The sequence below is a fragment of the Taeniopygia guttata genome, chromosome 1 (assembly GCF_048771995.1).
Source record: "Taeniopygia guttata chromosome 1, bTaeGut7.mat, whole genome shotgun sequence".
Classification (NCBI taxonomy): domain Eukaryota; kingdom Metazoa; phylum Chordata; class Aves; order Passeriformes; family Estrildidae; genus Taeniopygia; species Taeniopygia guttata.
This window is the reverse complement of record NC_133024.1, coordinates 26,091,747-26,116,689: the sequence shown is the minus strand read 5'-3', so window position 1 is coordinate 26,116,689 and position 24,943 is coordinate 26,091,747. Positions and strand designations below refer to the sequence as shown.

Genomic DNA, 24,943 nt, shown 5'->3' with positions numbered 1-24,943 from the left:
CCTCCATTTCCCTTATGCCCCAATATGGCTGTATAGCAGAAATAAGGGTAAAATGCCTTTTTTTTCCTTTATATGCTTCTCTGAAATTAATTTTAAAATTAAATTTTATTTTAAAAATTCGTCGTTATGTAAGGAATGAATAAGTTTTCTATTTGGAGGTAAATTTTTATAAAAGCTGTAAAATATGGGTATGAACTGAAAATGCCAGTTTAGCTGTCACCCAAAGGAAGCTTGTCTGAAACTGCAAGATTGTACCTTGTCTTCTAATTAATTCTAAATTTAGACCAGTTTGTAACAAGGGTGTTTTATCTTTTGAGATGAGTTACTGGGAGATGACTGCAATGCTGGCTGGATTCCATCTCAAGCTTGAGCTGTTCCTTTCGTTGATGTCAACCCCATGCTGATAGCTCACATTGCCTTTGGAAGTCGTTGAGAGAAACTCAAATCCTCTGCCTGCCAGAGCTCCCTTTGCTGTATGAAGCAGTTAAAAGCAATGTTGTGTTGCTAATTATTATATAACGTGTCAGTTTAGAACATCCAGGTACATGGGAGATGATATTCCTCTTGTTCAGCCTCTTGACACTGATGCTAAAGAAATTTTTAGGAAAATGATTAGGGAAGAATCTGCTGCTTTCTCAGTGTGTCAGCTGGGAATGGATTTGTAATGTGCTGTTGGGGTATTTGTTTCTTAATTTAAACTTGAAATTAAAATGTTGCTAGTTGAATTATATTAAAAAAAATCAAGCCCTTCCTTCTTTTCATTCAGAACTTTCTAGTTTTAAACATCATGGGGAATTAAAACAACCTAGTTATTCTACAGTAAACATGTCTGGTAGCTCTCAGGTGCTTTTCAGTAGTTTTTTTTTTCAACTGTCTTCTAGGGATATACTTAATTTGCAGACAGAAATAGCAGACTGACTCTAGCCTCATTTTCAATACCTTTCAGAAGGTTTGAAGTAGCTTGCATGGATTTTACTTTGGTAGGTGTCTGATTAAACTGTCCCTTCTCAGCTCTGGAAGAATTCAGGCAGATTGTTGTATGGGGAAGCAGGAAGAAGCTTTTTCTGGTAGCTGAATATGTATTTGGTGACCAATGAATTGCCATTATTTACAAGCAAGCACAGAATAGAGGAAGTACAGGAAGACAGAGGAGCTGGATGGGTGGGAGTTTGTAAAAGAGGCTGATGAAGTGCAGCACTCTTTTCTAGCTTAAGTGGCTTGAAAGAGAAGGAGGGAGAAAACAGACGGAGAGAGAAGGAACATATGTAGGAAGGAGAGAAAAAAAAAGAGAAGGAAAAATAGCATTGAGACAGATAATGTAAGGTCACTTTTGCCCTTAAGCTCCTGCTATTTTAGCCATACCAGAAAGATATTACATAGCTGCACCAAAGAGGAAAAAAATTTCCACAGCAGCAGAGCTAATGAAGTGTGGTGTCCTCTGAGCCCTGCTTTTTTTTGCTTAACCTTCCTTTATCCTACTCCATATCCCTGTAATCCTGTGAGCTGGCCAGAAAGGGTATATACTGCTGCTGGGATGTGTGCAGGATGTACACTGGGTGCCTGAGTAGTAGTGGCTCTGTGTTTTCTCCTAGTCTGGTCTGTTGTCTCCAGCTGCTGATATTCAGAAGCCTTTTTAGACATCATTATTTTAGAAATTTCTACACACCTTAAAATTTTGATGGAGGTGGTTAATAGATTAAAATGTCATTTGCAGGAAGCAGGAGGGCAACAAAGCTGTCACATAGGGATTTTTTTTTTTCATTAGAAAGCTAAAGCTAAATAGTAGAGCTTGTTCAGGTTTGGTTAATGAAGAGCAATTTAATAGGAAGCAGACTCTGCCAGTGTAATTACATCTGCTCTTGTTTTTTTTCTGACACAACTGCATTAGTAAAAAATGATGTTTTTAACTAAGACAGTGATGTCAACAAAATTTTTTCCTAGCTCATTTGGGTGCTGGAATTTTCCTTTCCAGATACTCTGAAGCCTGAGGGTTTTTACTTGCAAAGGTTACAGTGTAGATGCTGCAATACTTTTTTATGTGGTGTCTAGACTAACAATTCAACCTATTTATTTTTATTTTTTAAAAGCTGATTTTGTGTGTGTATGTGTGGTTGTGGTGGGTGTGAAATGCCATGACATTGGTCACTATTTCTCTTTCAGTGACAGAAGGAAGCCATCGTGGCGTTGGTAAGATGAATTTGTGAATTTAAATTTCTGTTCAACATGTGGAATGTGAATGGATCAAGGCTATTTGCTCTTAGTTTGGAGGTTTGTCAGATATGACCTGAGTGCTTTTCTTTATCAGGAGTGGTGGTTGTGGATGAGTTGCACATGTTGGGAGACTCTCATCGAGGATATCTGCTGGAACTCCTCCTGACCAAAGTGAGATATGTTACAGAGAAGGTAGCAAAAGGGTGAGTAGACCGAGATGTTTGTCTTTTAATGCTAAATAATTGATGGCTCTAAATATTTGTTCTCTGTGTGAATGCAAACTTGGGTTAGCTCCAAGGGTTTTATGAGAGCAATGACCTAGACTATTTTGTTTATTAAGATCTTATCATAGCACTTTTCAAGAGCCTGCCATTGTATTTAAACCCTCTTTTCCACATGGTTTTCAATTTGTGTGCTACCATGGGATTTATCCCCTCAGGAAAAGAAGGAAGGCTAAAGCTTTCATTTACTTCTTTAGCCTATTTTTTTTTTAACTTTGGATTGTTTATAAACAGTTTTGCTAGCAGATTTACCCTGCCTAATTTTTCAGTGCTTCATGGAGTGGTGTAATTATCCTACTGGAATGCTCTGGTGTGATGGAAGAGTGGGCAGGCTGTTACCTTGTGCATGGTGAATTGATCAGAAGGCTTAGAGGATATGTCATCAGTCTGCTTAGTTAGCACTGCTCAGGGTGAGCTCTACTTTTGCTCCTAACATGTGATAGCCTAGTGGTTGCATGTTTTCTTGCCTTTAGCAGAATTGATTTGACTCTGGGGAATAGATAAGATGTTTGAGAAGACCTCTAGAAGATTTTAAGAATTCAGTATCTAGATCCTCAACACTAAACTGTCCAGCTGCTCCATAGTGCCCAAACACAGAAAAAAGGAAATGGAGGAGGTGGTGTAACTGTCTTAATCTTTATTGGTGGTGCTGAGAGAAGAGTCAAAATCAACTGTTTCCTTAGCACAGAAAGTCAGATTTTGTCAGTTTTCTCTGCTGCTTCTTGTCTTGTGAGTTGTACCAGTGCTGGGTTAAGCGGAGACCATCTATTTAGTTCTGGGGGAGCTGCCATTTCTACACTGTCTCTCCATTGCACATTTCACCCAGTACTGCCCATCATGATTTCCAGGAGCCAGCAGTGTTCTTGGTTTAATCACATCTGACTTCTCATATTCTCCCCATAAATCCTGGAGCACACTTCGGAGCAGTGTGAGTGACTTTGCCACTCCTTTTCTCTTAGTTTATCAGGTAGCTGCAGCACAGGTGCAGGCTTGCCCTCTGCTTTACTCCCTTGCATTGAGGAAGCAGGAAGGAGAAAACACTTGCCAGGAGAAAAAAGTACAGGTGCATCAAGGAATGTTCCTGGGGAGATACAGTGTTTCATCTTTCACCATGCAGATTCTCTATCTCTCTGTCAGGATCAAGGTGACAGTGGTACCCTGTACCACTTCCTGACATGAAGGAAGTGGCTGCTAATTTTATTTTGGAATCCACTGTATTCCTGGAGCTGAAGACCAAGTTTTCTCTCAAATGTCCTTCTAAGTCTGTTTTTTTGGGGTTTTTTTCCTCTCTGTTATTTAATGCACTTATATAAAGTCTTTAAACACTGTCCAGTCTGGCCAGAATGATCAGTGCCTGTCCCACTGAAGTACAAGCTGTGTCTTCACAGCAAGAAAATGTTCTCAGATGGCCACTGCCTGTGTGGGTGTCCATGTTTCTCCACGAGGCTTTTCCAAACTAAGCCAAAATTCTGCAGTAGATTTTTCTCTTCATTAGTCACATAGTGTACTGTAGAGCTAGAACTTTTTTAATCCTTGGAGGTCAATAGTTGCATTAGGGAGGAAAAGGTCCAAAGTTCCTGTAGGGACAAAAATCTGTAACCTTGATGGTGAAGCTGTACTAGCATATGCTTAAAGAGCTTGGATAACAGAGAGTCCACCTCTTCTCAACTTCCTTATTTCTGTCTCATCAGTGACTGGCCTTTTATACTACAGGTTCTGGGTAATCCTGTTTTCTCTGTCTTGTCTTTGCCAGGATTATCAGGGTCTTCTAAGAAGATTCATCTTATTTCTGAGCTCACTGTGATTTGTCAGATCTTTTTATTTTTTAAAGTCTTGATTTGTGGCTCAGTGCAATGCAAATGAGTACTTTTCAAACACAAGCTTAGAAGCACAAAAAAAAAAAAAAACCCTATTATGCCCCATCCAAGCAAAAGCCTGAATTAGAATCTAAATTTGGGTATCTAAATTAACAGTTTGTATTGTCAGGTTTGTTAGGAGTTCATTACTTCTCACTGTCTTTAGTGAAAGCTGCTGTTCAGCATTTTAGGAACAGAAGCTACTTGCTTCTTTGCTGGGCTTAGGGCTTTCGTTCCCAGATCTAGGAAGACATTTGTCTAATATTTATCCTGAGATGGAGACAAACAGAAGTGTTTTAATTAAGCTTAGAAAGATTGCAGTGGAGATGGAGCCATTCCTTTATTTCCATGATTTTGTTAGTGTCAAGGAACTAGTTGATCTTTGTATTTGTTTTCAGTCTCTCCAAATACGCAGTCAATTTATAGCTGTTGACTACCTAAAGAAGGTAAAAGTTTAGGTTCAAACTGATTAAAAGCTGATTAATCTTGTTATCAGTGCATAACCTGACATGTTTTCTAAGAGTAGAATGTGGCTTCTTTCTCTGTCAAGAAGTTGAAAAATTAGCTTTGCACTTGAGAGGCTGGAAGGAATTAGATTGAGTTGTTTTTTCTGAATTCCATTTTCCACAACAATAGCCTGTGTTGTCACTAACTTTTATTCTATTTTAACCACTTCCAGACACTCAAAGAGCACCAGTCCTGGTTTTGGTGGGATACAGATAGTAGGCATGAGTGCTACCCTCCCTAACCTGGGGCTCCTGGCCTCATGGTTAGATGCAGAGCTCTACTGTACAGATTTCCGCCCTGTGCCCCTCAAGGAGTGGGTGAAAATTGGCAGCAACATATATGACTCCTCCATGAATTTAGTGCGAGAATTCCAGCCCAAGCTGCAACTGAAGGTAACAAAACTCTGAGCAGTGGCTTTGGGATAATGCCTGTGGCAGTGCTGAAGTTAAAAAGACAGCTCCTGGTATGTTTTTTGTTAATTTTTAAATAGATGACATTCACAACTTCATTGTTTACTTCATAGATTCATGCTCAAACTGCGAATAAAATTGGTATTTTTGTCTTCTCCTGACTTAAATAAAAATCCCCTAAAATACAGACTCATTAAGGTATTGAAGATTTTTGATCTGACTTGAAGACAAAGTTGACTTTGCAGTTATGCTGTTTCTGAGTACTTGACAGGTATAAAGAGTTTGATTCTCCCCTTACCCACTACTCTATCTTGTGTCTGGAAATCTACTTCCCTTTCATAAATGCAGGTAAGTACTTCCTGCATAGGCCAAGGAGTTTGCATTCATAACTGGGAGAAAGTATTTGTATTAAAATCTGGTGTTGAACTTCCTTATGTTAAACTGCTAAATGATCTAATTTTGACACTGATTAGAAGGCAGATGTCCATTCCAATTCTTCTGAATCTGTTATCAGTAGTTAGTCCTTTTGCACACTTGAAAAGGATATGGAAAGTTAGGAGTAACATACTATAATGATTTCAAAGAATCAAATGGGTACAAGTGGGAAATTTGAGCTCTCTACTTGTAGGTCCTTTTCTGTGGAGTCTTTGAAGGGTAAATTCTGTCTCCAGTTGTTTCAACTGCTCTGTATAATACTAGTGTAGTAGTTGGGCAGTATGGACTGAATGGCAGCAATATTTTGCAGTGTTTTGCGCTTCGTTCTTGTTGTGCATGGACATTCTCTTGTCAGTAGCATGGTGGCAAAGCAAAGAAAATGTATGCTGGAAACAAAAGGAAATGTTTTTCCACTAGAACATTTGGAAGTTAGTTTTTATGTGGTCATATTGAGAAGGTGATGTTGCATTTGGATATTTTTGAGACAGTTGCTTTGGATAGTTACTAAATTAAGCGAGAGAAAGAACTAAACTAGGCTTATGACTCAATGGTTTAAAGGAGTTGTCTTATTTTATAAGACTGGGGGATCTTGAGCTTGAAATCTATCACTAGACCTTCAGATTTCTGTGCCTCAGACTGAACCAATAAAAGGGAACTTGATGACTTCACCACTTCAGCTGAATTTGGCTGATTCCTTGTGGAGAAGTACCTGCCATTGCTCCCCTGTTTTCATTTGCATTTTAGTGCTTTTTATTTCTTGCTGTACGCCTACATTTTTCTCTTCCTCCTTTGGCCTGCTTGCTGCAAGAGAATCTGGCATAGCCAAGCATAACAGATCAATTGCAGGGACTCTCTTAAGATCTTAAAAGCAAAAAAGCAAGCTGTAAACAGCAGGTTTTTGCATGAACATCTGTATGAGTATCCCTAAAAGCTTTCCACTGTGCTCTGAATACCTGCAGTCTTTGGTCAGCAGCACTTGCTTGAGTGCCTCTTACTGGGATGCTTAGACTGCTACCTGCCACGCTTTTAGTTCAGACATCCAAGTTAACAAATGTTCCCTGGGTAAAGTAGAAGGATTTTCCTTTGGGGCTCTTCCTAGTTCTTCCCCACTGCTGTTAGCTGCGATGTGGAGGTTGCAGTGATTTATTTGTGCACTTTGTGGCCTTCATTCAGAAAAAGATTTCTGAAAGCTAGATGTAAAACATAACATGTATTCATGGGTAGGTCTAGAATTGCCCTCAACAATGTGGTCATACTAGTGCTTGGACTTCATAAAGCAAGACAGAAACTAAGATAACAGTCCTCCATGTTCTGTGTTTGCTTCTCTTTCTGATTGGAAGTAGAAGATTTCTACTGTGATACAGAAAGACAGCATTTAATCTGAGACCTCATTCAATCTGAGAGTGGACTGAAAATATTTTATCTCAATTCAGGGAGATGAAGACCATATTGTGAGCCTGTGTTATGAGACTGTTTGTGGTGGCCATTCAGTCCTGCTCTTCTGTCCATCCAAGAACTGGTGTGAGAAGCTGGCAGACATCATTGCCAGGGAGTTCTACGGTTTGCAACAAACTGAGAGTAAGAGAGAAGTACTTAATAGAAGACTACAGTATGCACGGTGCCTTTAATGAAAATGAATTTTAGTAGGAACTATAAAAATACTTTCTTTCTCAAGGTTCTGCAAAAAACTCAGCCCTTGCCCCAGTTGTTGTGGACAGAGAAGGGATCGATGAGGTCCTGGATCAGTTAAAGCGTTCCATTTCAGGCCTGGACTCTGTGCTCCAGCGTACTTTGCCATGGGGGGTGGCATTTCATCATGCAGGTATTCCTGAATATCTCGGTCTTGAATTCAGTAATGGTTAAGTCATATGGGTCCTTTTTACTGCAGGTATCAGCAATTTACTAGTTGCTTTTTTAAGTGTTTTGTAGCTTATGACTAAATAAGCTTTGAGAATTCCACAGTTACAGGCAAATTTGAAATTCTTTTTTTGTGGTCGAAGACTTTAATTCACAAATGGTTTTGCTAAATCTTCTCTCTGTTATGTTGGATAACAGCAACTTTTGGAATACAACTTATCTGGTCTTTTCTTTGTGAAATGCCTGAAAACTTAAGTGATTTACAGCTCTAGCATTTTCGAGTTGTTCCTGAAGCAGCCAGAGTATTTCAAAGCAATTTTCCTCAGCTTACTATAGAAATAAATGGGTAAATAGAGGCAGTATAACAATAAAAATAAAAGCAGCATGTGTTGTGAACACTTCTGCTTGGATTTTTTATTTCTTACTTAGGTAGGTAATAGAGCATGTCACCTGTTGATTCACTGAGAGAAAAGACTGGGAGAGACAACAGTAGCTATGGCATTGATTATGTAGGAGGAATAATTCCAATGCTTATAGAATCTGTTTTTCTTATAAAATTGGCCTGAAGCATTGAAGGTAATGTAGAAAGATACATACAAGACCTGTAATGAGAATAACGAAGAAGGAGTCCATGGTCACGATGGCAGATGAGTAAGTCCTAGTTCCCTACCATTTGCTAATTTTTAATTTTATTTCTTTATGTATTTACTTGCAGTGCTTGTAAATATGCAGTAAATAGTTCATCTTGCTACAACATGTACAAGCACCTTAGAAAAGCTAGTATCTCACTGTCAGCTGATAATAAAAACTTAATGGTGAAATTTTGCTTAATTTACCAGTCAGAAGTTAACTAAGGCAGTGTTGCAAGTCTGGTTCCTAACACTGACTGGTGAATGTCCATTATGTTTGTTCTTCCCTTGCTGAACAGCAATATTTTCAGCTCTTACATTCAGTCTCACCATCACAAGGGTCACTAAAAGCCACGTCTCCTCAGGTCTGACTTTCGACGAGCGGGACATCATTGAGGGAGCCTTTCGGCGGGGCCTGATCCGAGTCCTGGCAGCGACCTCCACGCTCTCGTCGGGAGTGAACCTGCCCGCGCGCCGCGTCATCATCCGCACGCCCACCTTCGGTGGCAGGCTGCTGGACATCCTCACCTACAAGCAGATGGCTGGAAGGGCTGGCAGGAAAGGGGTAGACACAGAGGGTAAGCCGAGTCTTTACTGGCATTCTGTCAGAGCGGTGTTAACCTGATTAAATCCAGGGCAGTACTTTGCAATTAGTGACTAATCATGATGAATTCCTTCAGTACGCTGTGTGATTAGGTTAATCAAGATGAATTTGTTCGGTATTAATTTGTTTGGTATTAATGGAGTAAAAGTTGTAATTCCCAGGGGATTGTTTTCACTGCCTGAGACTGACTTTGGTATTTATATGTCAGTTTCTTCAGGAACAGGCTATTTTTGCCTTTGAATTCTTGTTAGCTTCTAAAGCTGTGTTGTTCATTTGCCTTTATTCTGTGATCCATGGTCAGTTGACTAAAGCATTTAGAGTTTCAGTAAGAAAAATTGCAGTAAACTTTTGTCAGATGGGCCTAAAATGTAAGAAATGCATGTAAAGTCTACAATCCTAATTTGACAAACTTCTGAAATGTCTGAAATTATGATTTAGATTTATTAAACTTAACCATCAATTTTATGGATTTTGAAAGTAGTAATGAGACAGAGACAGGGAAATATGAACAGTAGTTCACAGATAATATGGCACCTTCTTGCATACAGAGGCATTGATTGATGTTCAACAAAATAATCCTGCCTGTTATTTTAATTTGCAATGGAAATTTATCTTTGTAGACGATGTTTGCAAAAAGCCGCATTACACAAGTATAAACATGGTAGAAAAGAAGAAGTTCAACAGATGCAGGAAGTGTGATTTGCCCTCCTGATTGTTTGATTGGTGCTTGCTGGAGCCCTGTGTAAGCAGGCTGTTCTTACATTTAGCTTTCTATTTTTGCCTGAGTAGCATAGCAACAGAGCATTTTGTGACCTATATCTCCGCAAGCTCTCCCTGTGCGTTCAAGGAAAGGGCAGCTGCAGGCTGGATTTTGAAATTTTCCAGACTTTCTCATTTGACTGTAGCAGGCAGGTGTAAAATTACATTATTCCTTGAAGTTTCTTCTTTTTCTCCTTCAAGTTACAATAATTAGTACCCTTTTTGACAGTTCTGATGTGACAGTTCTGATGTGTAAGCAGTTGATTTTATGCTGATGAGCTTCATGAATGTACCATTTTTTTCCACTTCACAGAGTCTTTTGGATGAGAACATAAAGCTATGTTGCCAGCTGCTACTCTGTCACAGAGTAGGGAGACTGGAGGACAGCAACTTCAGCTGGAAAAAGTTAATCATAATGTGGATATGAAATTTAGCTGACAGACAGAAGAGAGATGCTGTTGGGTTGAATTCCTCCTCCTCTCCCAGCAATGTAGTTTTGGATTGTCTTACATTTTGTTTTTTTAATTTATTTTTATTGAATTGATGGAAATTTAAAAATATTATTTTGGGGAGTGAAATGTGTTTCTTTTTGCATTCACCAATACTACCATTTTCCCAAGGAGAAATAGGTAAAGCTTAATAAAACCTAGAATTTAGTTTAGCTTTTTTTAGTTTGAATGGAGTTTTTTGCCTAGATATCCAGAGTCTTCTGGTGTTTGTCTAGTCTGATGCTAACCTGGACCTCCTCTGGTATCTGAAATGTTCAATAATGGATATTGAAACAGCTCAATTCCGTTTTTTAAATTTATTGTTTACTAGATTGCAATTATTATCTTTGTATTATCAGTGGCATCTTGGAAAAGAATATCCCTCAACTCTTGTAAAACTGTCAGATAATGTAGAGATAAGTGGATACCCATCTCCTGTTAGATTTTCTTTTAGATACATCACTCTGAAAGTGTGTCCTAGGGTGATGTTATGATGCTTGTATCCCCAGTCGTCTGTCCTGTTTATGCTGGGTATTATGTTCTGTGCCTTCAAGACTGGCTCTGAAAAGCGAAGTTTTGTTTTGTTTTTAGCCTTCTCACTCCCCCACAGTCTGCTGGACACAGACAACAGTACATAGTGCTGCTCCTGCTCCTGCTTTTACTTTTGCTCCTGCTTTTGCTTTTGCTCTTGCTCCTGCTTTTGCTTTTACTTTTGCTTTTGCTCTTGCTCTTGCTTTTGCTTGTTAGTTAGTTTAGCTTGGCAGTCTGAATTTTCCCTGGACTGTCTGTCTTTCCCTTTTCTTGGAACCATTTGAACCTGCTCCAGACTGGGACCTGGGAAACACCGAGAGTTTGCCCTTTGTAGCCTGCAGCAGCCATTCCCAGAGCCGGAGGGACCAGTAACAGAGCAACCACTCCTTGGAGAGACTTTCTGAATTTGTCATCTCTTCAGAACAGTGAAAGAGTTTTGTCATCTAGTGTTGTTCATTTTTTTTGTGTTGGGGAGTGCTTTGCCTGTTAAATAAACAGGTTTTTTTTCCACTTCTTTCCAAGGAAATTCTTCCTGAACCAGGTAGGGGAGGGGCTGTGGGGGTTTGCTTTCTGGGGGGTTCCTTCTGGAGGTTTTCTCCCAAATTTGCCCTAAACCAGCACAGAGACAAAATGAAGTTTTCAGAGGAAATTTCAGGTCACATCAGAACTCAAATACAAAATGAATAGATGTTCTTTAATGCTAAAATAAAGATAAGCTTTTCTTTCACAAAACAATGCTTTACAGGCAGTTTATCTTACCTACTCCCCAGTTCTGTCAAAAGTATGTGATCAACTGATATCAAAATTGTCACCTGGCAGGATTAAAAAAATTGAAGATACATCCTCTGAACATCATTTCATCCTGTAGTTAATTTATGTAATTATGTTTAAGCTGTATTTCGTTACTTGCCTACACTGCATTTATTTATTCTGTTTATTAAATTTAAGTGCACTTGTGTTTTCATTACTTCTGGATTTGCTAATTACTGTAGCATTTCCACAGCTGCAATCTTATCCTAAGTTAACATTCCTAGGATCATACTAAGATACCCAGTACCAAAATTACCTTGTGTCCAGACCACATGCATTTAAATCTTACCAAGTTTTCATAAATCTATCATGGTATTTAATGTACAGCTAATCCAAAACCAGTGTTCTCCTCTTAGTCAAAGGCAAACGTGTCCTACCCATAATTCATTTATCCTGTGCCAGCTGGCAAAGCTTGCAACTAGCTAAGGTCTTCCAGTGATTCAATTTCTCTCTAATAGCTTTGTGGAAAAAATATCCTTTATGTGACCACTGTGTTTTCCATGGTTAAGCTGTACTGATACAGGGAAAAACTCCACAACTGGTAAAAGTTGCCAAGTAGGTGTGTGTTTGTTTAGTGCTGAGGCGCGTTGGGGATAACTCCTCCGAAGATGCGCTCTTTCCGAAGAGCTTAACCCTCTCTTTATTCCCTGAAATGCTACGTGTGCGTCGAGTTTCGAAATACATCCAAGCCTATTCATTTCCTAGCCCCACCCAGCCCTGCTTGGTGCTATGATTGGCTTATCAGTCCTCTGTGCTCGTGCAGTGCTCTGGTGGTTGCATTGGAGGAAGCAAACGAGCTTTCCAACGTCTTCCTCGGGGTGAACTTCTCACCTTGTCTCCTTGCGCCTGCTCCCTGGTCTCTTGGTTGCAGTTCAAACTGCAAGGCTGGTCTAGGCTTTTTTGGGAGTCCAAGGAGCCTTTCTTCTCTCAACAGCCTTGCGAGTCTGGCATTCTTTCCCTCCTGCTTGGGGAAGCAGTTCCTTCCTTATCAAAATATCCTTGCATTCTCTCATCCTGTCCTCACAGGCATCCTGTCTTCGCAAGCACAGTAGATGTTAAACAATATACATGCTTAAACAGCTATCCTTAATCAATAACCTTTTAATTTCTAACCCCCTTGCCTCAGTACTCTGATCTCATTAAAGGAATTTATCCACTATTTTCATTTTTTTTCGTGGCTCTGGGACCTTTTTTGTCTCCCACAGAGTTTCAGTAGTTAGAGATTAACTGAACAATGTCTGTCAGAGAATTTTACTGTAGGATATATGGAGATGTACTTCCAGTGGAAACCATGCAGGATACTTAAGTGTATGTGTACATAAATGTATATATGAAAGTTCAGAGGATGCATAGTTACTTAGATCAGTCATTTTGGATTTCTGAATTAGTTATTTCTGGTGTGAAAGCTGGTTGACTTAATATAAACTGTCAAAATACTGTGCAGCTTTTATGTTTTCTTCTTACTTTTGAGAATTTTTTCAGCTTATTAATGTAATGAAAAAGTCAAATAGTTGCCACTGTATATTGCAGTTCCAGTCAACTCCAGAACAAGAAGCAAGAGTGGTTCAGCAGCAAAGCAGATGCATGGAGAGGCTATGGAATCTCCTTAGATGACTTGGCAAGACCCAGACTAGCTTAATGTAACTTTGAAGCTGGCTCTGCCTTAGTTTTGATGTACTGTGCATATGTGCAGCTCTTCCATAGCAATTCATACACACTGTTTAAGGTTGCACATTTTTTTCTCTTCTTTTGTTACTCAGCTTTTAAAAAAAATATTTATGGTTTCCCATTCCAGTACTATGTCCTTGGTGAACTGTGTGCATCTGTAGCAGTGCTAAAATGCAGTACTAAAGTAATTGTTTTTGTATTTGTTTTGTTTTTCTTTTCTTCTCCAATAGGTGAGAGCATTTTAGTCTGCAAGCCCTCAGAGAGATCAAAAGGTGCTGCTCTACTTCAGGGATCTCTCAAGCCCGTTTGCAGCTGCTTGCTGAGAAGAGAAGGGGAAGGTGTTGCTTCTAGCATGAAAAGAGCAATACTTGAGGTACGGGACCTTCAGGGATTAGAACCGTGCTTGGACCCTTAGGATGGTTTCTTCTGTGACACCACCAAATGTTTTCTGTGCACTTCTTTTTCATGTGTTTCCTCCTTTGTCAACCCAATAATTTATTTGGCTCTGCCAGCTTGCTTCAGTATTCAGCATTTTGTCTAGGATGTTTCTCTTCTTGCTGAAGACTGGGATGTGAGCACACTCAAAGAAGTTTTGCTATTGTGTTTAGATGTACTTGAGCAGCAGGCAGAACTAAGTGTAGTTGTTAAACTTTAGGTGTGACCTGACATTCTTAGCTGGAGGATGTTTGTAAATTACTGCGCCTAGCGGCTTTGTAGGCTGAATTGGGCCATAATGACATTTGTGGAACCTGGGAGGATCTCTTATTTACCCCCTCAACTTACCTACCTCTTCTGCACAGGAATGATTGCAATTTTGTGAATACATTTTTGGTAAGCAAACATCCAATTGTGGCATCCAATTTGCTCCCTCCTCTGTAGGGTTCCTATAGGAGTAAAAAGGACCAAAAGGATTTTATTTCACCTAGGTGAGCTTATGTCCTTTTCCAAAGCTACTTTTGGGCTCGAACTTGGATTAGATACAGGACTCTTGATATAGAATTTGTTTGCTATACTTTACTGTCTTTTGAAAACTTTTGTGATGGTTGGAACTTGGTTGTACTTCCACAGATTTTGAATTTTAGCAGACCAATGGAATTTCTAAATGTATTTTTCTACATAAGAGCTATCCTTTAAAGCAAAACCAAAATTCAAGATGAACAAAATCACTCTCAATCAGGAAAGCAATGGTGGGGTATAGAAATCATATTTATTAAGAGGAAACCTTCAGTATGCTGAATAGCCTTCTAAGAACTCCACTTTCATGGTTTGCTTTGTGTATTCACAAATTTGCAGCTTGTGTTCTAACATTAATATTAAACAGCATTGGCTAAGAAAAATGCCTCAAGCTAGTCTCAAATCTAAATTGCTGCTATGTGTATGTTCACTTTCAAAATAAGATTTTGTTAATCATTCTTTTCCATAGCTTAGTCCTCTTACTTCTACCCAGGATGATTGACTTCTTGCCAAGAAAGTATTTTAAAAACTTTTAAAAAGTTGCTGTTGCTTTGTCTCATATTTCCCTCTCTGGGAGAATGGTTCTTTAAAACAGAGATGATGGATCACTCTCTTTGATTCTCTGATCTGATGTTCTGTCCTACTGCACCTCTGGCAATATCAACAGGTAGTTTTCTTCAACAGATCATAGTGGGGGGAGTAGCCAACACTCCAGAGGATGTGCAGACCTATGCCTCTTGCACTCTGCTTGCATCCAGCTTGAAAGAAAGCAAGCGGGAAAATGGGAAAGAGGAAGACAAGGCACGGGCTGGACCTATTGAGGCTTGTGTGGCATGGCTGCTGGAAAATGAATTCATTCAGGTTGTGGACTCTGACAATGATGTGAAAGGTAAAGTTTGTGTTTCTCCCACTTTTGATTTGCTAACGAAGTAGATGTTCAATGTAAATTAATAGTAAGGACTTCCCTGTATTTTTAAAAATTTTATTTTAAAGAACTGTGTATCAGGAATATTCTAGCCTTCTGGAAGGTATCTTTACACCTGTTTTAACATATTTTGCATCCACATGTTCTTGGAAGGCGCATCACATCACTTGCACATCACCTCTAAGACTGATGTATCGCAGTCTAAAAATTCCCAAAATATCTTTAAAGAAAGCCAACTTTAACCACAGTTTTGGTGCATATTAACTGCAGACTGTAAATTTTGTCTTTCTAAAGAGAAAAGTTTAACCATAAACCAGGCTAAGCCTGTTATTGTTTCCATTTTTCTGTCTTCAGAATGGAGACATAGACTATTTCTTATTGAAAGATCAGCTGTGAAAAGTTAGAAATCTCTGAAATGCAGCACAAGCTGAAAATTATTATAAACTTACACTTAAATGTTTCTTTGTGTAATATATATATTTTTTTTTAACAGCAAAGGTTTATCACCCAACACATCTTGGCTCAGCTACTCTTTCCTCTTCTCTTTCACCAACTGAAGCTCTGGAAATCTTTGCTGACCTGCAGCGAGCAATGAAAAGCTTTGTTCTGGAGAATGATCTGCATATTGTCTATTTGGTAGGTTCCTCATTCTGTCTCTTGCATTTTCTAGTATTTTCTACTACCAAAGCTAAGGGGAGACAGCACAATGCAAAGTTCCTGATGGCTCCATGGACATAGGTTTGGGTTTTTCTGTGCTTTGCTTGGTTTATCCTTCATGAAGTAAAGTTTCTAAATAGCAGGTTCTTCAGAATGAGTGTGTTACCATAGTGTCTATTGTGTAGGCAGGTGCAGCATGCCATTTAACCCCATTGTTTTCACCCTTGAATTACTAAGATTTCAGAATTTAATAAGTTTTGAGCATAAAATAATGGTAGTTTTTCTGAGACACTTGAAGCTGATGAAACAAATTAAATTTTGTATGTGTGTTTGGGATCAGCAGGCTTAATTTCATATTACTTTTGGAGGCACAGAAAAAATGTTGGGCTTTTAGTATCTGTTTTGCTTCCAAAAAGCCTCAAAGAACCACACTACTTTCTTTCTGTGGGTGGGCCTTTCTTTGATTCAGTTACAGTGAAATTAATCCCTGATTTAGTTTACTTGCCTGGTGAGGCTGCCAGGGCTAAAGGAAGGAGTGTGATAAATCTTTTAAGGGAAAAGTGTCCCAGAGTGTGTCAAGATTTATGAGCACATACACTTGAAAAGCTAAGCACTGCTGTTTAAGACCTTGGGAGAGGAAGCCATGAACTTGTGAAGCTTAGTGAGGAAACCAGATGGAGTTGCACTGAACAACTTGGGATTCCTGGCTGCCAGGGGCCCATCATGCAATCATCAGCTGAAATCTGACACTCAGCTTTAGCCTTCTTTAAGGGTAAGGTGTATTCTCTTTACCAGGATGATAAATCAAAGGCAGAATTTGGGAGTGTTGTCTGAAAAGAAAGTTCACTTCAAGAGGAATGTGCTTGCAGTCACAAAGCTTGTTGAGCTGGGAGAGAGGAGCAGGCAAGAGTCTGAGGGTACTTGTCTCTGCTTGGTGAATTCAATAACCCAGTAACGGGCTAACACTGATAGATTTTTTTTTGGATCTGCTGCTGTCCCATATGTACTCATTGCTTTTTTTTTAGAGGACCACATTGTATTTTATTCTATTTCTGCCAGGTAAAATGAACTTTGTGTTATGCATCAGTGAATTTTTCCCTGTTTGCATGTCCAAAACAGGAAAAAAAGGATGAAATTTTTTCCTGTTCTGGGGTAGAGGCAGTGATAGCATAATGTTTTTTATGCTGTACTTTTTAATTGCAGCAGCTTGTCTAAGGTTATTTTAAATCATACACCATTGAACAAAATGTTCTTGAGAGTCTCTTCTGTTAAGCTACTCTAAAACACTGTCTTGCAAGTCTGTTCATTTTCAAGGCCAAAGGTTTATTTCATTCTGTTGCTTTTTTAGTTTTTTTAAGTATTGTTCTTCATGTGTTCCTTTTGGGCTACAGGGATTTTATCTGTTAAAATGCTTATTAATTCTTTTAAGCTTGCATCTTTTACTTGTACAAATATGAGACTGAATTCCAAGTCCTTGTATTCTAGGGAAGTTGATTAAAACAAATAAGAATTTTCTAGACTAGGAAAATAGTTTTCTTTAAAGAAAAAAAAACCAAATCACAACAAAAGCCCAATAAACAACAAAAGAAAAACCCCCATCCTAATAACTTGTTCTTCTCAGCAGAAGAAGAGGCATGGATGATTTACAACCACATAGACATCTCGTATTCTGTGCCAGTTAACATTTGTGCCAAGCAACTCTTAGTTCTTTCAAAATAATTAATCTTGCTTTGCATTGATAAAGGTATGAAGACATTTTGTCTTCTCATAGAGGAACTGACTCTGAGCTGATTAAACATTAACAGAATTGGTTTTATATCTAAAAACATTTAAAAAAATTCTGGAGGGCTTTTTGTGAGTGTTAATAAAAGTTGAGATTTTTTTGTACTCCAGGTTAATGAATGCTTCAGCAAGTTCTGGCAAAATCTGTGTCCTTCCTGCTTTCTCAGATGCTGTGGTAGTGGTTAGTGTGGTTACTCATGGTTTTAAAAAGTTGATAGATATACGTAAATTATGTTAAACAAAGAATACAATTTTGTTTTCTTCAAGGACAAGATACAGCTTAAAAATTGTTTAGTGACTTGGATTTAAAGAATAACCTGACAAAGATTCTAAATGGTTTAATCATTGGAGTACCCCTATGAGTCAGATCTCATCAGTACAAGTATTAAAGAAACTGGATTAGAAGATCTTTTACTTTTTTCATGGTGCACGCCTGTGACTCAGTGCCGTTACGTAGTGCGTAGGACGCTCTAACCACATTCTCTAGGCTGTAGTTTTGTTTACCCAAAACTCTGTTTAGTTCTGTTTATTTCTCTGAAACAGTTTTTTTGCATTGTGTTATTTTTTTAGGTCACCCCAGTGTATGAGGAGTGGACCACAATTGATTGGTACCAGTTTTTCTGCTTATGGGAGAAGCTGCCTGCCTCAATGAAACGTGTGGCTGAGCTGGTGGGGATTGAAGAAGGCTTTCTAGCTCGCTCTGTAAAGGGCAAAATCACAGCTAAAACAGAGAAACAGCACAGACAAATGGCCATCCACAAAAGGTAGCCACAGAATGTGGGTGTGAAAGTGCAGAGATTAGAGGCTATAATATTTGGAATGCACAGGCTCTGTCATTTTCAGGAACTGGCTCTTTTTCTGAGTGAGCTGATAGGTCAGAGAACCTGGACCAGTCTGTTCTGGTCCAAGAACACTGGAGGCACAAGATATTTGTGCTGATGTTTTTAGAAGCCATCTGTCTGTTTCTTTTGTGTGCTATAGTGTAGTACTGTTCTGTCCTACATATCACAGCACATTTTGCCCTGGATGACAATTTTGTTTCTTCATGTACTTCATCAACAGGTTTTTCACCAGCCTTGCCCTTCTGGATTTAATCAGCGAGGTTCCTTTACAAGATATGACCAAGAAATATGGCTGTAGTCGTGGTCAGCTTCAATCCTTGCAGCAATCTGCTGCCACTTACGCAGGTGAGTTGTCTGAGAAAAATACCCCAAGAATCTTAGGCTAGTCTGTTTGTTTTTTTTTTTTGTTCTTCCCCATTTGGGGCTAAAATAGCCACAGTGTGGTACTAACAGCAAACAGCCTTGTGAAACCATTTATGGATTTATAACTTAATCTCTGGTTGCCCCTGCTGTGGAACCTCAGAGTGTGCAGTGGGAAGGGGACCAGCTGAGGGGAATCAAGCAGGGTGCAGCTGCTGAGGTCTGTGGAAATCAGCTGTGTGCTGTGCAGGAACATAGCTTGTTCAATACTAAGAATGGAAATAAGTGCAAGTCCCTTCTAAAGCTTTGCTCTATGAGGAAAGAATACTTTTCAGCATTGAGTAAAGTTTGGAACCTCTAAAATGGGACATGGCTTTATTCTGAATGCAAAATTAATTGGCCAAAAGGTATAAGGTTACGTTTTCAAAACAGAGTTAGTGGCTTCTGGGTCATTTATCACCAGATCACAGGAGGTCAGACAGCTGCTGCCTTTAACTTCCCTAAGAAGGCTGTGTGGGAGTAGAAGGAACAGCCCACCAGTGACTGAGATATTTTTTTCTGTTGCCTAAATCCTTCATTACTCCATAAGTGGGTTTTCAGCTTTTAAGACAGTTTTAGCTCGACTTGCAAAACCCTCTGTGTGGGCTGCAGCATGAGTCAAAGCCCCAAAATGAAAAGGTCACGCCAACTGATGCAGAGTACTTTAATTTAATTCTGGTAGTATAAATAATTTTTTAGTATAAATAACTTTGTAGCAGTTTCATAATTCTTTATTTCCAGTGTTAATAGTTGTCACAGGAATAATCTGGGAAGTAAAATGAACTATTGATATGAAGTAGTTTAGGTATATGATAAAAGCTGTATTCTATAATCACTGTAAAATTAGTGAGGGATGGTTTTCATAGTCTGTAGATGCAATCTGAGTAAGAAACTCTTTTCTGTGCTCTATTCCTTCTCCCATGCACTGAGGACTGCAGTTGTAACCTTTATAATAGGATTTGCTACCTCCTATAATGCTCTCAGTAACTGAAATCCTGCAGGCCAAGATCTACTTTTATGGATGTCAGCGCTGGATTTCTGCAAAGATCTGTGGCTTCCCTTAATGACTCTCATCTCTACTTTTTCCTTTGCCTTTTTTTTTCAGTATGATTGTTTTGTAGGACTCTTGTTTCAAGATATGCACGTGCTTCAAACTTTCAGTATTAGCATCTTTGAAAAAAACAGTGTCATTCAGAATTTCTGCCTCGCTGATTAACTAGTTAATTGCAGATTGAGTTCTGCAAGACTAGCTCCTACTCATAGTTGTGATAAACATGAGTTAGTTTCTGTAAATAATCGGAAGGTGAGAAATGTAAAGTGAGTGCTGATTAAGATTGGGGGGTGGGGAGTGAATCCACCTTAGTAGAACTGGAGCTGAAGTTCAAACATTAATGTAACTTTTGTGTTCCAGGCATGGTAACAGTTTTCTGTAATCGACTGGGCTGGCACAACATGGAGCTGTTGCTCTCTCAGTTCCAGAGCCGCCTCACTTTTGGGGTACACAGGGAGCTCTGTGACCTGGTCCGAGTGTCTCTGCTGAATGCCCAGCGTGCCAGGACACTTTACAGCGCTGGCTTTGTCACCGTGGCTGATCTCGCTAAAGCCAGTCCTGGCGACGTGGCAGCTGCTCTGAAGAACTCAGTGCCATTTAAAAGGTGAGAAATCAGGAAGTCCAGAAGTCAAGTAAAGGAGTTTGTAAGGTGAAGAGCTACAGGATGAAACTTGCAATAAAATGTGGCAACCCTTCAGAACTTTGTGTCAAATATTAATTAGACATAACTTGTAGGTGTCTCCGACTGATCACAGTTTTTCCATGATTATTCTGAAATTAATAGAAGCACCTTGTATTTACAAAATAAGGTTTTGAAACCTAAATTTTCTTCTTATTGCTCTTTTCAATGCACTGTTTAGTCCTGGGTAAATTGTCAGTGCTTTCTGGGGAGTTTTTGCTGCCTTTAAAAGGCAGCTTCACCATTATGTTCAACGTAGTTGGTGATTTATTTCTGATTATCTTTTGGTATTCTCTTGTGATTTATATGTTAGTGCAGTAAAAAGTTTCCTTGATCAAGTACCTGTTGGACTGTGCCATGATACCTGTCTAGTTCATGCTCTTGAAGTTTCCTTACTTTGGAAAACAGTGCATGGAGGATGATTCATTGAGACCTGCATCTTGCCCTAGCTGGGAATTGGGACTTATCTGGGGTACATTGGAACACAGAAATCTGGAAATGCTTTTGGGGTATGCAGCCAGTAATATCTTTCACCAACATCTATTCATATTTAGAAATAGTTATTTCCAATTAAGTTATTTCCCATCAAGTGCATTATATTTTACGAAGAGTGCTTCTGTAAAGGAAGCTGTGAAGACAGTTGGCATGGGAACAGAAGAGAATAGTGCCAGCTCCTTGTGTTGTTTGTTATGTTCTGCATGGATGTTTACATGTGTCTGTTACCTGCCCCACAGTGTTCGTAGGGCTGTGGATGAGGATGAGGAGGCAGCAGAGGAGCGCCGGGCCGTGCGCAGCATCTGGATGGCTGGAATGAAGGGCTTCACTGAAAGGGAAGCAGCCTCTGTCATTGTGGAGGAAGCCAGGAGACTTCTGCAGCAGGATTTGGCACTGATGGGAGTGCAGTGGAACCCAGAGTCTTTTCTTGAGACTGATACATCCTCTGTGATCAGCAGTGAATCAGAACTGGAAGACAGACTGCATAGATCAGATGGAGAGGAGTCTGCTGAGTCTTCAAGGGTGTTAAACAAAAAAGGGTGCAGAGTTCAACACTGTAATGGCCTTGGTTCTCAGATTGGAAACTTATCAAATATTAAAAAGGGATGTAAAAGGCGACTAAGCAGTAGCACAGAAAGCTCTGTATTTGAGAGTGAAGTCCTGGGCAGGAAACAGGCTCGAGCAGAGGGAGGTGAGGGTAATCTCGTGTACAGTGCTAGAAAACGGCCAAATGTGTGCAGAAGAAATGAAAACATAGAAGAAATTTCTCTGGTCAAAACCAAGACGGACTCCAGAACAGCAATCCAAGAGCATCTTACTGAACAGGGAAAAACACCAACATTGAGAACAAAGTCTTCAGCCTCTAGATTGATTAAAAGCACAGATACACATTTAAATCGGACTAGGAACAAAAATACCACTTCAAAATTGCAGGGGTCACTTCTTGAAGATTCAAATAAGTTTAGCATAGACATACAAAAGCTGCCTATTTCCTGCACCACCATCTCTACAGATAATTCTGTTTCAAACCAAAATAATAAGGAACTTATGGAAACAGATTCTGTAACTCATAAAGTCTTAAGTTCTTTACAGATGGGAGAAGTTAAGATTGGGAAGAAAGATGAAATGGAAGGATTATTTACAGAGCCTTCCACCACTAATGAAGGCATGCCGAAGGGGAGAGCAGGTTTTCAGGCACCTGTTATGCTGAAGTGTACTCCACACACCAGTGTGGAGATGCACAGTAGTGTGGGAAGTAGAGGAATACCTGGTAGTGCTATGACACAGAGAACTGATAAAACTGATGTTAAGCAGAATAAAAGTAATAAAACTCAAACAGATGCAAGCTGTGCTGAGGTGAGGGTTGATAAGCATTTTTGTCCTGGTGAAGAGAAAACCTGCGCTATTCAGATTCAGAATGCTGGCAAAAATGGGAGTAAAAAGCCCAATGGAATATTGTTACAAGCTGGAACAATGCAGAATGGCAACAGTCATTCTAAAGATTTTCTGAAAGGGTCTTTAGTAAAATCCGGAGGTGTTTGCAATGCAGATGGTGTTCAGAATGATCCAGCCTCTCATCTGTTTTCTGACTCTAGAGACTTTGAAGACAGCATCCACTTGGATACTCAAACTGAGATGATAATAAAACAGGAGGGAGCAGCTGGAATCACAGGACAGCAGGGGATACAAGGTTCAGAGCTGGCAGCAATTCCACAGCAGGAAATATCAGAAAAACGAAGCAGTTTATGGACTGAGAATGATACTGATAAAAGGCTGGCTGCAACAGTTAAGAAACTGAGCTTCCCAAGCCTTATCACAACAAATGACGCTACAAAAAGCACAACTCAGCACTGTAGTAATAAAGTTTTGGAGTCTGGAGGCCTTAATTTACAACCTGTAGTGAAGAAAATAGAACCTGCACCTTGCCTTAAAGAAAGCGATTTCTCGATGACTGACTCACAGCTACACAGTTTTCTACAAGATTACCAGACCCAAAATTCAGTGAAAGGGGAAAGTGTGTCTAAAGACCTGAATAAAGCAGCCTCCCATTTTGGTAGGGAACAAGTTGTACAAGTAGAATCCCAGCCTGTCCCTGACACAAGCCTAAACATGAGCAATAGCTTGCTGTTTGATGAGAGCTTCAGTAATGTCAGTGACCTTTCAGCTGTTCACATCATGGAAGCTGATGGAAAGGACCCTGTGGCTTTGCTTCCTCCAGATGGTGTTTTGCAGAATCCAAGGCCTGTTGAGAATAAATTTGATGTCAGTGACAATCAGAAAGAACATGAGAATCCTGCACAGTGTAACAATGTGTCTTTAGCATCCTCTGATGTAATAGCAGAAGTTTTAGACCATGGAAACTCCCCATCTTTTCTGAAAGACATTCCTTCTACATTTCAAGGTCAGTCAGGATTAAGAAACTCAGTCACGTATAACAATGACCCCAGACCAAAGCACTTAGTAGGACATCAAGGTGAAAAGCTCCAGAGAAGCCACCAAGCTTTTGAGAAGAACCCCCATCCAGTGGTGTGGACTGAATGCTCGTTTGAACTAAGCCCAGGATTGCAGGATGTGTTGGACAAATGGCCTAACCTCTCAGGCATTGAAACAGCTTCAGCAAGTTCTGGTTTGAAAGGAGAGTTAGTTGCTCCTACTGTTAGTCAGGAGCCAGATCCAGTTTTTGAATTGGATTGTTGTGAGGCAGAACCTTTGCCCACTTCCCAGGATTTGAAAAGCTCTTTCAAGGTTAAAGAAAACAAAATGGAAAACTTGGATCTTCAGAAAACAGATGGCATAACTCTTCAGCTCGAGGGAAGCAACAGAACATCCTGTCCTGCACTAGATAGTAATAATGGGTTTATTCCTCCAACACCTCCCAAAGAGCATTTTCCAAAAAGTTCGGTTTCTCTCCCTGTGAAATCTGCAAGAAAGGGACAAGTCACCTGCAAGAAGGAAGGGGAGATGATTCAGCTACAGCGGAATAGTGAGGGCAATGCAGAGCAGCAGGTAAAAACATTCCAGGGCAATCTTGAATGTCTAGACCCAACTGAGACAGATGAGATAAAAGATGATTCCACTGTAGACCAAGGCTTTTCGCTGCAGCTATCTCAGGATGTTTTTCCTTTTGTTCCCTTAAGTGCCGAAAGTTTCACTATTATTGATGTAGCAAGCAACAAAGCACTTTTCCAGACTTTTGTTGCAGAATGGAAGGAGAAAAGCAGATTCTCCATCTCAGTGGCATGTGAAAGAACAAAGTGCCTTTTGTCTCCCAAATCAACGATTGGTGGCAAATTCAAAAAAGGTCAGTTTCCTGTTCCAGTGCATTATTTTGTGAACAGCATGTGGTATCTTCAGCTTAAAGCAGGCCCACAGAAGGAAAAAATACGCAAAAAAAAAAAAAAAAAAAAGAGGAAAAGATAATATAAAATATGATACAACAGAGTCATGGAATGTTTGGGATTGAAAGGGTCCTCTGGAGATTATCTAGTCCACCCTCCTGCTAAAGTTGGTTCATGTAGAGCAGGGTGCACAGGATCATGTGCAGGCAGCTTTTGAATATCTTTAGGGAAGGAGATTCCACAACCTCTGTGGGCAATCTGCTCCAGTGTTCTGTGACCCTCAAAGTAAATAAGGTTTTCCTCCTGTTCAGATTAAGCCACCCATAAAGCATCCCTTTCAAATTCTGGCCTTTTCTAGCAACCTCTTCAAGAGTTGAGATAGAAGTGTATTTATTCCTTATACTCTAAAAAGCATTTCACATTTGCCTGTCAAAAATCTATTTTGATAGTTAAGAAATGTTGCTGTTGTTGTTATGGCAATGTGACAGCAAAGAATCTAACTGCTTAATCTTGTCATTTTAAAGGAAGAATATGTTTAAAAAGCAGCAGCAAACTGTAGCATATGAGTACATCTGTGGGGGAAAAATAGAAGCGATATTGCAACAACCAGAGCCTGTACTGAATTTTGCACGTGCTTATATTGAACCAAGTTTACATTTTGAAAATATTTGAAAATATGTAACCTTGGTTTGGAGGCAGTCACAGAAGAATATTCAGATGCTCTCACATACCAACAAGCTGCTAACACTTCATTACTATCACCAAAAATATTACT

General features: G+C 39.5%; 1 protein-coding gene across 1 annotated transcript in view; it reads left to right on the top strand.

Moving 5' to 3' along the window:
• POLQ (DNA polymerase theta) overlaps positions 1-24,943 on the top strand; it is a 53,949-nt gene that overhangs the window by 8,762 nt on the left and 20,244 nt on the right. Inside the window, exons 5-16 of the mRNA XM_012569955.5 lie at positions 2,306-2,414; positions 5,028-5,247; positions 7,134-7,278; positions 7,376-7,522; positions 8,552-8,764; positions 13,277-13,419; positions 14,685-14,889; positions 15,419-15,561; positions 17,935-18,128; positions 18,427-18,551; positions 20,017-20,260; positions 21,070-24,131. Of these exons, the coding sequence (XP_012425409.5) occupies positions 2,306-2,414; positions 5,028-5,247; positions 7,134-7,278; positions 7,376-7,522; positions 8,552-8,764; positions 13,277-13,419; positions 14,685-14,889; positions 15,419-15,561; positions 17,935-18,128; positions 18,427-18,551; positions 20,017-20,260; positions 21,070-24,131 (4,950 nt within the window). The remainder of the gene's footprint in view (positions 1-2,305; positions 2,415-5,027; positions 5,248-7,133; positions 7,279-7,375; positions 7,523-8,551; positions 8,765-13,276; positions 13,420-14,684; positions 14,890-15,418; positions 15,562-17,934; positions 18,129-18,426; positions 18,552-20,016; positions 20,261-21,069; positions 24,132-24,943) is intronic.